Source organism: Grammomys surdaster, unplaced genomic scaffold, assembly GCF_004785775.1.
Source record: "Grammomys surdaster isolate TR1022 unplaced genomic scaffold, NIH_TR_1.0 354, whole genome shotgun sequence".
Taxonomy (NCBI): domain Eukaryota; kingdom Metazoa; phylum Chordata; class Mammalia; order Rodentia; family Muridae; genus Grammomys; species Grammomys surdaster.
In genome coordinates, this window is record NW_021604773.1 from 304,003 (window position 1) to 317,646 (window position 13,644).

At 51.0% G+C, this 13,644-nt stretch overlaps 1 protein-coding gene across 2 annotated transcripts in view; it reads left to right on the forward strand.

The window, feature by feature from the left end:
* The window catches only part of Slc8a2 (solute carrier family 8 member A2), a 30,294-nt gene that overhangs the window by 10,149 nt on the left and 6,501 nt on the right, over nucleotides 1-13,644 (forward strand). The window contains exons 3-8 of one of the 2 annotated variants that reach the window (XM_028779516.1): nucleotides 1,813-2,477; nucleotides 4,855-5,277; nucleotides 10,270-10,373; nucleotides 10,503-10,520; nucleotides 12,752-12,876; nucleotides 13,177-13,276. In XM_028779516.1, coding sequence (XP_028635349.1) covers nucleotides 1,813-2,477; nucleotides 4,855-5,277; nucleotides 10,270-10,373; nucleotides 10,503-10,520; nucleotides 12,752-12,876; nucleotides 13,177-13,276 — 1,435 coding nt within the window. The remainder of the gene's footprint in view (nucleotides 1-1,812; nucleotides 2,478-4,854; nucleotides 5,278-10,269; nucleotides 10,374-10,502; nucleotides 10,521-12,751; nucleotides 12,877-13,176; nucleotides 13,277-13,644) is intronic. The other variant, XM_028779517.1, reaches the window with a different exon arrangement.

Here is a 13,644-nt window from a genome sequence, read left to right on the forward strand (position 1 = left end):
ATGGATGGATGGATGGATGGATGGATGGATGGATGGATGGATGGATGGGTGTGTGGATGGAAGACAGACAATGGATGGTCTGTTTGGGTTTCTATTACTGTGATAAAACACCATGACTAAAGGCAACTTGGGGGAGGAAAACATTACTTAATCTACTGTCTTAGTTACTGTTCTATTGCTATGAAGAGACACTTTGACCAAAGCAACTCTTATAAAAGAAAGCATTTCATTGGAAGCTTGCTTACAGTTTCAGAGGGTTGTTCCATTATCATCAGGACATGAAGCAGAGAGACATGGAGCTGGTGCTGTAGCAGTAGCTGAGAGATTTACACAGGAAGCAGAGAGACATGGAGCTGGTGCTGTAGCAGTAGCTGAGAGATTTACATCCTGATCCAAAGGCAATGGAGAGAGAGTGAAGGGAAGGGAGAGAGAGAGACTGGGTGGGCCTGGCGTAGTCTTTTGAACCCTCAGAACACACCCCCAGTGACATACCTTCTCCAATGAGGCCACACATACTCTAACAAGGACACACCTTCTGATCTTACCCAAACAGTTCCACTAACTGGGGACCAAACATTCAAACATATGAGCCTGGGAAGGGGCATTCTTGTTTAAACTACCACACTTACACTTCCAAGTCACAGTTTATCATCAAAGGAAGTCTGGGGGTGGGGGGAACTAGGCAGGAGCTGATGCAGAGGGTATACAGGAGTGCTGCTTTCTGACCTGCTTTCCATAGCTTGTTCAGTTTGTTTTCTTATACACCTCAGGACCACCTACCCAGAGGTAGCACCTATAATGGCCTAGGTCATCTCACATCAATTACTGATTAAGAAAATGCATGAGGCTGGGCGGTGGTGGTGCACGCCTTTAATCCCAGCACTTGGGAGGCAGAGGCAGGTGGATTTCTGAGTTCAAGGCTGGCCTGGTCTACAGAGTGAGTTCCAGGACAGCCAGAGCTACACAGAGAAACCCTGTCTCGAAACACAAAAAAAAAAGAAAGAAAGAAAGAAAGAGAGAGAGAGGGGGGGAGGGAGGGAGGGAGGGAGGAAGGGAGGGAGGGAGGGAGAGAGAGAGAGAGAGAGAGAGAGAGAGAGAGAGAGAGAGAGAGAAAGGAAGGAAGAAAGAAAGAAAGGAAGTGCATGAGAAGTTTGCCCATAGGCCAGTCTGGCTGGGGGTATCTTCTCAACTGAGATTTCCTTTTCCCATTGTGTCAAGTTGATATAAAACCAGCTAGCACAGATGAGGTTGATGAATAAGTGAGTGGAAGTGTGGGTGACACATGCATGCATGGATGGATGGATGGATGGATGGACAGATGGATGGAAGGATGGATGGATGGGTGGATGGGTGAGTGGACACATGGGTGGGTAGGACAGTTGGATGAATGGATAGTTAGGTGGGTGTGTGGGTGGACACATGGACGGATGGATGGGTTGGTGGGTGGATGAATGTACACATGGATTAATGGGATATGTGGATAGGTACATGACTCATGGATAGATGAATGGAGGATAGATGGATGGACGGTGGATGGGTGAGTGGGTATATGTATAGATAGATGGGATGGATGGATAGGTCGGTGGATATGTGGGTGGACACATGGATAGATGGATGGGTGGGTGATACAAATATAGAGAGATGGCTGGGTAGGTAGGTGGATGTGGGTGATGGATGGATGGATGGATGGATGGATGGATGGATGGATGGGTATGTATGTGGAGAAACATGTGCATAGGAGAAGCAGAAGTAAACAGAGATGAGCAAGAGAAAGAGACAGTGTGTAGAGCACTCACAGTTTGCTGCCCTCAGGTGTGGGAGGCACTGCTCACACTGATCTTCTTCCCGGTGTGTGTGGTGTTCGCCTGGATGGCGGACAAGCGGCTGCTCTTCTACAAGTACGTGTACAAGCGCTACCGCACCGACCCTCGCAGTGGAATCATCATCGGGGCAGAGGGAGACCCGCCCAAAAGCATCGAGCTGGATGGCACATTCGTGGGCACTGAGGTCCCAGGCGAGCTGGGTGCATTGGGCACAGGTCCTGCTGAGGCGCGTGAGCTGGATGCCAGCCGGCGCGAGGTCATCCAGATTCTTAAGGACTTGAAGCAGAAGCACCCAGACAAGGACCTGGAGCAGCTGATGGGCATCGCCAAGTACTATGCACTGTTGCACCAGCAGAAGAGCCGCGCCTTCTACCGCATCCAGGCCACGCGGCTGATGACAGGCGCGGGCAACGTGCTGCGCAGACACGCTGCGGATGCTGCCCGCAGGCCGGGGGCCACCGATGGTGCCACAGATGATGAGGACGATGGTGCCAGTCGCATCTTCTTTGAGCCTAGTCTGTACCACTGCCTGGAGAACTGCGGGTCAGTGCTGCTGTCGGTGGCTTGCCAGGGCGGTGAGGGCAACAGCACCTTCTATGTGGATTACCGTACCGAGGACGGCTCTGCAAAGGCAGGCTCCGATTATGAGTACAGGTGCGTCCTGGTATAGTTTACTCTCAGGTTCACGTGGGTCCCAACTATGAGTAGGACCAAGAACCAGGTGGGTCCCAAGTACAGATGGGTCCTGGTTCAGGAGGCTTTCAGGCCTACATAGGTCCCAACTACAAGTGCGTATGTCCCAGGTCCAGGTAAGTCTTAGTATAGGTAGGTGGGTCTCTGTCCAGGTTGGTCCTGAGCGTAGGTGAGCCTAGGTTCAGGTGGGTCCTAGGCAGGTCACATGAGAAGAAGGGGGCATAGTGCCTCCCTTGGGCCGAACCTCAGGACTTCCTTTAGAGTCTCCCTTCCTTTCTATATGCAGATCTGTAGCATCCGTGTATGAGTGCATTCATTCATTCATCATTCATTCATGATCCAGACATCATTCATTCCTTTATTTCCCTGAGCTATGCCCTAGCATGGGGGGGGGGGTTCTAGGCAGGGTGTAACCACTGAGCCACAGGCAAACTCCACTATAGAATATTTTGCTATTCAGAGGAAATGACATCCCTGGTGCTTAAATACATTTGCAGAGTGCCATGTGGTAATAGAGCCACACCATACTGCTTTTCACCTTGCCCCAGTTACCTATAGTTCTTGGTGCACAGACAGACCTGTGTAATGTCTATAGTTTTATCAAGTTCTTGGCCACCCAGAAGAAGCGCTGGTTATATGTAATAAATGTCCCGCCTCCTAAATGTACCAGACACCATTCTGGCTGCTAGGCAAGCCCTCTCCCAACTCAGCCATGACCCCAGCGTGTAGACGTCTAGGATTCTAACACTAATATGTAAATGTCACTAGATAATCTGTTTTATTTTGCTTGAGACTGTTCCGGCTATATACCCCAGGCAAGCCTCAAGCTGGTAATCCTTCTGCCTCTGTCTCCCAAGTGATTACAGCTGTGAGCCACCACATCCAGCTAAATTTCATTGAGTGCTTCTGTATGAATTCAGTCCCCTCCTTAAGCAAATGGGTATCTGCTGCTCTTAGCACCCTTGCACACCTGAGACACTGAGGTTGGAGGTCATGTGGCTAGCTCTATGGTGAGCTAGGCTCACAGCCTGTTGGCTCACATGGGTAGGAGCCACTGAGGACAGTGTCTGTCAAGGCAAGGGCTTCAGTAACAAGGAGCCCCTGACCCTCTATCCTTCTATTCTTAGTTGTACAGGACCCTGGGTTGCCTGTGTCCCTCCCACTGACCTGGGATTTTCCTGAAGAACCTTTTATATAAAACAGCACAGTGGTGGTAGCTTCCACTTTCCAGTCCCAGAGCCCCAATCCAAGGAGGTACTGAGCCCCTCATCTGCAGGGTTCAGGAGTCCCTAACATCTGAGTCAGCATGGGTGTAGCTTACCCATAGAACACCTGTGTAGAGTCCCCCAATGGGGACTGGGGTGTGGCTGCACCACCATCTCAGCATTTAATGTTTTTTGTTTTATTTTTTCCTTAATTTTTAGGTTTCGTTTTGAAAGTTTTTTGCTGTTGCTGTTCTTTTATTTTATGTGTACCAGTGTTTTCCCTACACATAGATCTCCACACCACTGTATGCTCAGCACCCACAGAAGCCAGAAGAGGGCACCAGGCCCAATACTAGAGTTATAAATGGTTTTGAGCATCTCTCTCTCTCTCTCTCTCTCTCTCTCTCTCTCTCTCTCTCTCTCTCTGTGTGTGTGTGTGTGTGTGTGTGTGTGTGTGTGTGTGCGCGCGCGCGCTCTGGTCCTTTGGAAGAGCAGCCACTGATCTAGTCCCTAGATTACATTTCTTTGTAATTGTATATATGCCTAGTGTATGCATACATGAAGGTCAGGGGACAACGTATGGGTGGAGTCAGTACTTACCTTTCACCTTGAGAATCTCAGGAATCAAGCTTAGGTCATCAAGATTGATGACAATCACTTTTACCCATTGGACCATCTTACCCAGCCCTGATCTGTCTGTCCATCCGTCTATCTATCTATCTATCTATCTATCTATCTATCTATCTATCTAAAGTCAGAAGAACGATAAGGTCTATTTCAAAGTCCCTAAATCTCTGCTACTCAATCAAGCACCGCCCACAACCCCTAGAGCCAGTTACAAATACAGAATCTAGAAGCCGAGTGGCTTTGCTTTGCTCCAAACTCCTACTTCAGAAGATACTAAGGGAATCTGGAGGCTAAGGACAATAAGGCCTATCCTCAGGACTGGAGAGGTGGCTCAAAGGTTAAGAGCACTGACTGCTCTTCCAAAAGACCTGGATTGGAGTCCCAACACCGACGCAGGGAGGCACACAACTGTGTACCTCCAGCTTTGGGAGATCTCCTGGTCTCAGCAGGCACTGCACACACATATGCACATAATAGGGATGGCCCCCTCTGGTTCTCATCTGCAGCGAGGGCACGCTGGTGTTCAAGCCCGGGGAGACGCAGAAGGAGCTGCGCATCGGCATCATCGACGACGACATCTTCGAGGAGGACGAGCACTTCTTCGTGAGGCTGCTGAACCTGCGTGTGGGCGATGCTCAGGGCATGTTCGAGCCCGATGGCGGTGGGCGGCCCAAGGGGCGGCTGGTGGCGCCGCTGCTGGCCACAGTCACCATCCTGGACGACGACCACGCGGGCATCTTCTCCTTCCAGGACCGCCTGCTGCATGTGAGCGAGTGCATGGGCACGGTGGACGTGCGCGTGGTGCGCAGCTCGGGCGCACGTGGCACCGTACGCCTTCCCTATCGCACAGTGGACGGCACGGCCCGTGGCGGTGGTGTGCACTACGAGGACGCTTGTGGAGAGCTGGAGTTTGGCGACGATGAGACCATGTAAGCACGAGTGGGAAAGAGGTGGAGCCTAAGGAAGGGCCGGGCGGGTCTGAGGAACAGCCCTAGCTGAGAGTGGGGTGGGATGAGGTCAGGGTAAAACTGACCTGAAGAACAGCCCCAAACCTGGCAGTGGTGGCGCACGCCATTAATCCCAGCAACTCTGGAGGCAGACACAGATCTCTGTGAGGCTGGTCTACAAAGCGAGTTCCAGGACAGTCCGGGCTACAAAGAGAAACCCTGCCCTACCTCGCCCCCCCCCCAAAAAAAAACCAAACCAAACAAAAAAGAATAATCCTGGCAGGCGTTGGGGTGGGGCCAGAGTGAGAGGGGCTGCTAAGGAAGGGCCTTGGCTGGGAGTGGGCGGAGCCTGAAGAATGATTTGGGTGGGGATGGGACAGGGCAGAGTGTGGGAAATAGTCTTTGCTGGAGATGGGCAGGACCAAGATGAGTAGGGTCTGAGAAATGGCCTTGGCTGAAGGAGGGGACAGAGCGAAGGTGAGCTGGATCTGAGAAATGGCCCTGGTTGAATGAAAAGAAGGGGATGTGGCTGGGTGTGTTACCAGAGTAGGCAGGTCCTGTGAAATGGACTTTACTAGGAGGTTGTGAGGGGCTGTAGAGAGAGTGGGGCCTTGGGGGTTCTCGGGGGCAGGGTGGCTAGGGGCGAGAGGGGAGGAGGAAGCATGCAGAGAAAGAGAACCTGACTGGGCCAAGCAAGGGATGGAGTCCAAGCTCAGGTCTGAAGAGGCACGATAGAATCTTGACAGCGAGGCCATGCTGAACAAAGCTTGCCGGGGCCAGAGGGTGCAGTTTGAGAAAGGATCATGGCCGACCTGTGGACAGGAGGAGTCAGGGTTGAGGAGACTGGGTGGAGCTTTAGGAAAGAGAAGGGCTTGAATGGGACCAAGCTGCAAAATGGAATTTGACTGGGAGGAAGGGGAGGAGTCTGAGAATGGGCGGAGCCTGGGTGGATTTTGGTTGGAAGAGTCAGTTGGGATGTGGAAGCAAGGAGGGGGTCTCAGGTGGAGGAGGGGCTTTAGAAAGGGGCGTTTGTAGGTGGCCGCGGCCGGCCGAGCCAACCTGGAGAAAAGTTGCTTGGCTGAGTAGAAGTCCTGGTCGAGTGGTGGGTGGGGCCTTACGTGTGGGAGAAGTCCAAGAGGTGAGACTTGTGAGATACTGGAGAAACTGGAAAACAATGGGAGATCCAGGAAGCTGGAAAGAGAAGCAGGACTTGGGAGACATGGGGCAAGGATTCCAGAAGACTAGGAGGTGCCTGGACTCACACGTAGGCCCTGAAGATGTGCAGACGGACAGGGCATTGCAAACCCCGCGCCCTGGGCTCGGAGTCCCTGGAGAGCCGTAGCTCACCTCCCCCGCGCCTGCCGGGCACAACCAGCGCTGCTCCTCCGCTCCTGCCGCCCCCGCAGCGGCTGGCTCCCTCCTCATGCCACCCACGCGCTCCCTCCAGCCATGGGGCTTCTGCCTTGCCATCAGCCGGCCGGTGATGGCTTTCCATCCCTGTATGGCTTTCCTTCCCTACATCTCTGACCTCCCAGGCTGTGCCTCTCTGGAATCTTGGCTCTGCCCTCAGTGTTTCATTCTGACTCGGGTTATGCTTTAGTCAGAAGCCCTGAGCCGCTCTCCACATTTCTCTCTTTGGGACAAGCAGGTGGAGGGGTGGCGGCTGCTTGGAGTGGAGTCCTATCGTCATCCCTAGCCAATCTCTAGAGACAGAGGATATGGCAGAGTTGTCTTTTTATGGTTCTTGTCCTTCTGATCGTCTATCCCGCTTCCTTCTTGCTGCTGCAGTTCCATGGGCCTCTCCTCCCCCACGCGGCTTCCCCAGCCTGGGACACCCTCTGTCCTCCCCCACCTCCCGCCTCCGCCCAAGCTTCCAGCTGTGGCTTTAGGAGACAAGAGAACAGGAGGCTAATTAGCGTTTAGGGAAACACATCCTTCCTCTGACGGGCAGGCGCTAATTAGAGGAGCTTTGAAGCAACCAGGCTGGAGTGGAGGCCTGGGCAGGATCAACACAGAGACTGGAGGAATCAGAGACGTAATGAAGATAGCCAAAGACAGAAAAGAGAGACGAAAAGAGAAGGAAGCAAAGGAGAGAAAACGAAGCAGAAAATAGGAAAAGATTCAGACCCAGAGAACCAGGGTCATAGAGAAACAAGGGGAAATGAGAAGGTAGAGAGTCTTGGGGCGGGGAGGGGTAGAATGGAATTCTCAGAAACTTGGGAGGAAGGGTATTTTCTAAGATCTCGTCAGTCCTCCCCTTGTCTAGCTCGAGTCCCTCCTGTCCTGTCAGTTGGAATTCTCCTGGGCTGCCTGTCAGAGCACTGACTGGCATACCCGTCACCAAGCATTAGCTACTGTGTCAGCGGTTTGTGGGCTGTCTAAGAGAGTACATGACAAAGTGTATGCCACTATGTCAGTGTGTCACTGTGTCTGTTTGTGAATTTGAGAAGCCCAGTGTGTCTGGGGAGATGCTCCTCATTCAGACCCCCAGTCCCAGATATGGTGTTTCAGCACCGCGGACAGCGCCCAACCCACTCCAGAGGCCAGTCAGCACAGCATTTTGTTTTTTTGTTTGTTTGTTTGTTTGTTTGTTTGTTTTTCGAGACAGGGTTTCTCTGTGTAGTCCTGGCTGTCCTGGAACTCACTTTGTAGACCAGGCTGGCCTGGAACTCAGAAATCCTTCTGCCTCTGCCTCCCAAGTGCTGGGATTAAAGGCGTGCGCCACCACTGCCCGGCAAGCACAGCATTTTGAAACTCAATTGGACATGGTCTTGGTTGCCTGTAATTTCAGCAGATGAGACTGGAAAGTTGCCATGAGTTGAAGGCCAGCCTTGGCTACAGTGTGGAAACTTGCTTAACAGACAGAGCTGGGGATGTAGCCCTGGTGATAGAGTGTTTAGCATGCCTGAAGCCCTGGGGTCCATTCCTGGTGCCATCACATCAGTGGGATATGGTAGCCCACATCCTTAATCCCAGCATTTGGGAGGTGAAGATAGGAAGATCAAGTGTTCAAGTCCATCCTTGTCTATGCATCAAGTTTGAATTTTCATTTATTTATTGGTGTTTGCGTGGTGTGTGTGTGTGTGTGTGTGTGTGTGTGTGTACTACAGCTCACATGTAGAGACAAGAGGACAACTTTGAAGTCTCTTTTCTTTTTCAACCTTTTACATGGGTTCTATGGATCACATTTAGGTCAAAAAGCTTTCAAGGCAAGTGCCTTTACTCACTGAACTGTGTTGCCAGGCCTTCACATAGAGTCTGAGGCCAACCTGGGCTACATGGGACCCTGTCTGAAGTAAATAATTTTAAATCCAAAGAGTGGAGGTGGGTGTCTGTCCTTATATGACCATGTCTCTGTGTGTTGTGTAAGTTCACCAGCTGAGACGTGTTGATTGAATTATTGCCTGATTAGAAATCTTCTGCCTGACTGTGTTAGCTTTATTTCATTTGGGAGCCCCTGAGAGACAAAGACAAAGAGGAAAGAAAACAGCTGAAGAAAGGCAGAGAGAGGAAAGAGACAAAGGCAGACAGAGATACAGAGAAAGGCGGGAGATGATGGTGGTCAGAGAGACTGACATGCTAAGAGAGACACATGGTGGGGGGAGTGTATTCAGACAGCCAGTGTTATAAAGAAAGGATTATAAGCCTGGAGTGATGGCACATGCCTGACACCCCAGATTTTGGAAGCAGAGGGGGAGGGAGTGAATTTCAAGGCAGTATGGGCTACCTAGTAAATTCCAGACCAGCCTGGGTAAATAGTAACATACTGTCTCACAGAAACAAAAAGTAATTAAATAACAAAAGAGCAAGGTCCGTGGAGGAACATTAAAAGGGTCTCACAGGGTGACAGTGTCTGTCTCAGGCTGTGCTGGGGGCGTCTCTCAAACGAACAGGCATCTGTTCCCTGAGATCATGCGCTGCAGGGGGATGGCTGTGCATGTGGGCGGGTGACTGGTGGAGCTTCCTCTATTGGTGACTGCGTGGGTGGGGTGTTTGTGTGGCTGGGATCTGGGGCCAGGCCTTATGGGGCTGGCTACATACACTGTTCCTCTAGCCAAGAGTTGCTGGCACCCAATCTGTGAACATTCCTTGGTGTGGGGCTTGGAGATTGCAAGGAGGGGTAGGAGGTGTGTGGGTTCAATGCCTTAAGGGGACAGGTAACATTGGACTATTCCCTGCCTCACCCTGGTTACCATGGGAACAGAGATGCTGGAAAAAAACCGGACACATTAGGCTGATCTTCCAAATGTGGTCAGGATGGAGGGTGGGAAGCTGCAGGTATTTTGTACTGATAGACTTAAATGTTTCCTTTTTTCCTTCCTTCCTTCCTTCCTTCCTTCCTTCCTTCCTTCCTTCCTTCCTTCTTTTCTTCCTTTTTTCCTTTCTCTCTGTAACTCAGGCTGAACTTGATCTTATGATAACTCCCCTGCCTCAGCCTCTAAAGTAGTTGGGAACATTAAAAGGGTCTTACAGGGTGACAGTGAAACCCAGAGGGTTTTTTAATGTGCACATGTGTGTGTGTGTGTGTGTGTGTGTGTGTGTGTGTGTACACATGTATGTGTGCTCATATGTGTGGAGGACAGAGGGCAATCTCGTGTGTCATCCTCGGAGACACTGTCTGCTTCTTTTGAAACAGATCCCGTTGGTCTTGAGCTCACCAATTAGACTAGACTGGCGGCCTGTCTCCACCCCCCAGACATGACACCCTGCTGAGATAGGGATTGAACTTGGGTCCTCATGCTTTCTTAACAAGCTCTTTATTAACCGAGTCGTCATCCCAGCTCCTTCCAGGGCCCAGCCTCATTGACACATGTTGAGTCTTTGGGGTTAGGGTTGTTTCCAACAAATGGGGACAAAATCATGACTCTAAAGGAATGGCTGTCTTAACTCCACTGGAGGCCAATGGCATCGTCCTAAGGTGGCTGTGTTGGAGGGTCTTAAGCTTTATTTCTGCCTGTGCCTCCTCCACCCCAGGAAAACTCTTCAGGTCAAGATAGTGGATGACGAAGAGTATGAGAAGAAGGACAACTTCTTCATCGAACTGGGCCAGCCCCAGTGGCTTAAGCGGGGCATCTCAGGTGAGGGGTGAAGAGGTGGCTCTGGGAAGAAGCAGGGAGTCCAGGGTTGGGGGCCCAGGGGGGCTCGTGAGCCTGAGCTTTGAGGAGAAGCGACTCTCTCATTGTGTCCCTGTCTCTGTCTCTCCCCAGCTCTGCTACTCAACCAAGGTGAGTGAAGGGACCTCTGGGTGTGGAGGGGATGAGCCCCTGGAGCCACAGGGTTGGGTTTGGGGCAGGTTGGAAGTCAGAGGTGGATTTGGAATGGGTAAAGATTGGAGGCAGCTGGACTGAGATGGGGGTTGTGGTGCTCAAGATGGCAAGTGAATCAACGTTTGGGGAAATCGGATCTGAGCTTGTGGCGTGTGTGAATCAGGGTTAGCATTGACTGGATCTGTCATAGGGTAGGTTTGGGGTATGAGATCCATCTTCCCGCTGAGTCAAGACAAAAATTGAAATAGAGGCTGTGGTCCAGGACTAAGATGGGGTTAAATTAGAACTGGAGTCGCTGTTTATGCTAAAACTGAGGCGGAACAGATGGTCAGCTGTTAAAAGCACTGGCTGCTCTTCCAGAAGACTCAGGTTCAGTTCCAGCACCCACCCTGACTTGCTTACAGCCAAATGTAACTCCAGCTCTAGGCGATCTAACATACCCTTCTGACCTCCTCAGACACATGCACACATGCACACACACACACACACACACACACGGACACACATACACACCCCCACACACCCCCACACACACACACATGCTCGCACGCCCACATGCACACACAAACACTAACGTTTTTAAATGGAAGTTGGAATTTGAAGATTTTGAGTTAGAAGTGGGATCAGGAAGGCTGAGGACCTCTCAATCAGTAGATTTCCTGTCCAGTATGTGGAAAGCCCTTGGTCCCATCCTAACACTGTAGTGATACAGGCATGTAATCCCTGCACATGGGAGATGAAATCAATAGAATCAGAAGCTCAAGGTCATCCTCAACTACACAGAGAGTTTGAGTCTAGCCTGGGCTATCAGAAAAAAAAAAAAGACAGGCCGGGAGGTGGTGGTGCATGCCTTTAATCCCAGCACTTGGGAGGCAGAGGCAGGCAGATTTCTGAGTTCGAGGCCAGCCTAGTCTACAGAGTGAGTTCCAGGACAGCCAGGGCTACACAGAGAAACTCTGTATAGAAAAACAAACAAACAAACAAACAAAAAAGACAGACTTGGTAGCCCATGCCTTTAATCTCAGCACTTGGGAGGGAGGCAGAGGCAGAGAGGCAGAGAGGCAGAGAGGCAGAGAGGCAGAGAGGCACAGAGGCACAGAGGCAGAGAGGCAGAGAGGCACAGAGGCACAGAGGCACAGAGGCACAGAGGCACAGAGGCAGAGAGGCAGAGGCAGAGGCAGATAGATCTCAGTGAGTTGGAAGCCAGCCTGGTCTAAATAGTTTGAGGTCAGCCAGAGATATATAGAGGCCTTGTCTCAAAACAGCTACTGCACCAAGGGTGGGGGTGAGGAGGGGGAATTGATGCCAAGTTGGCTGTTGGTGTTGAGGTAGGAGCCATTAGCTTGGATATAGTGACCATTTAGAAGCAAGATCTGTACTGCAGCATTCAGTCAGGACTAGCCCGAGACTAAGATGTATTGAGAAGTTCTGTAAGCTGCTGTAACAAAAAGGCCTAACAATGCCTGTTTGTTACCAAAAAAAAAAAAAAGTAGCAAATAGTTGCTACAGTACTTTATTTGTTGCTTAGTCAAAGTTTGTGAGTCTTCCTTTGTTGCAGATGGTTTTCTTTTCTTGAGTGGCCTTTCCATACTGTGCCTTCACCTGCTATTGAGCTGTTTGATGTCTCTACTGCCTGCAGGCAACTGGGCAAGAAAATTGCCAGAACCACAAGGGAGGTTCTGGAGGATCACCACTCCATCACTTCTCCTCCCCCCCCCCCAAGTCCGTTGGCTTTAATTATGTCACATGACAGTACCCAGCTGCAAGGAATACTGGAAAATGTAATCCAGCTATTTTCTCTCAGATTTGAGTGAACTGGTAGCTGTCTCTGCCACATGGCCAAGTTTTGTTGCTAATGATATCCAGGAGTGAACTGGAAGTGAGGCCTAGGGCCAGGTACAGGGTGCATGACATTAGAGTGGCATTTGGGACTATATGAGGTAGGTACTGTTCCTGATCCCATCGATGTACAAAAAATATGAAGCAGACAGGCTAATAATACACCGTCTAAGGTCACACAACCTCCACCATTTAAACCCAGAGTGTGCTCCTAGAATTTCATGGGCTGAGGGAGCAGGTGGTTAGAGGGAGCTGAACAAGTTCACCAATGTCCCAGAGAGAAGAGACAGTATTAGTGACCCTGTTAAGTATACCTCCTGGGCATCTAACTTCCGTCCCTCATGCTGCAGGGGATGGAGACAGGAAGCTGACTGCAGAGGAGGAGGAGGCCCAGAGGATAGCAGAGATGGGCAAGCCAGTTCTTGGGGAGAACTGTCGCCTTGAGGTCATCATTGAGGAGTCTTATGACTTTAAGGTGACTTTTCTGGGCCTTCCCCTTTCCTGAAGCCTGTCCTGAGCTATGTTGGGTGGGTATGTAGGGTGATGAGGCTCAGGAAGGCAATGCCAATCTCAAAGTTGGGGACCACAAATGGGGTCCCCGGGTAGTCTCCAGGGCCAGCTTCAGCACTGTGGAGTGCACATGATTACCTTCCTGGACAGGGCATGTGGAGACTCCTTAAATGTGGGTTTGAATTCCAGCTCCAAAGCTCCCCCCGTCACACCGCCCTGGGATGTGTGTGGAAGGTTATTCCTCCCTTCCCTCTCTCTTTCCCAGAACACAGTGGATAAACTCATAAAGAAAACGAACCTGGCCTTGGTGATTGGGACGCACTCATGGAGGGAGCAGTTTTTAGAGGCAGTTACTGTGAGCGCAGGTAAGTTAAGGGGGCGGGGTGAGAGCGAAGGGAGGTGATGGAGAGGCAGAGATACAAAGGTACATGGAGTGGGGTCGGTGAAGAAGACAGATGGGGAGTGGTGGACCGGCAGAGAATGAACATCCTATCCCTCTGTGGAAAGTCAGAAAGGGAGAGGCAGATGGAAACAGAAAGGAGAAAGTTGACACTGTACACTGGTCCCAGCTGCTGGGAGACTGGTTGGAAGGCTCAGCTTTGCCTTTCACCCAAGGTAGGTGGGGGACCAGCCCAGACTTTACCTTAGTAGCATCAAGAAGTTAGAGGATAGATAGATAGATAGATAGATAGATAGATAGATAGATAGATAGATAGATAGATAGATAGATAGA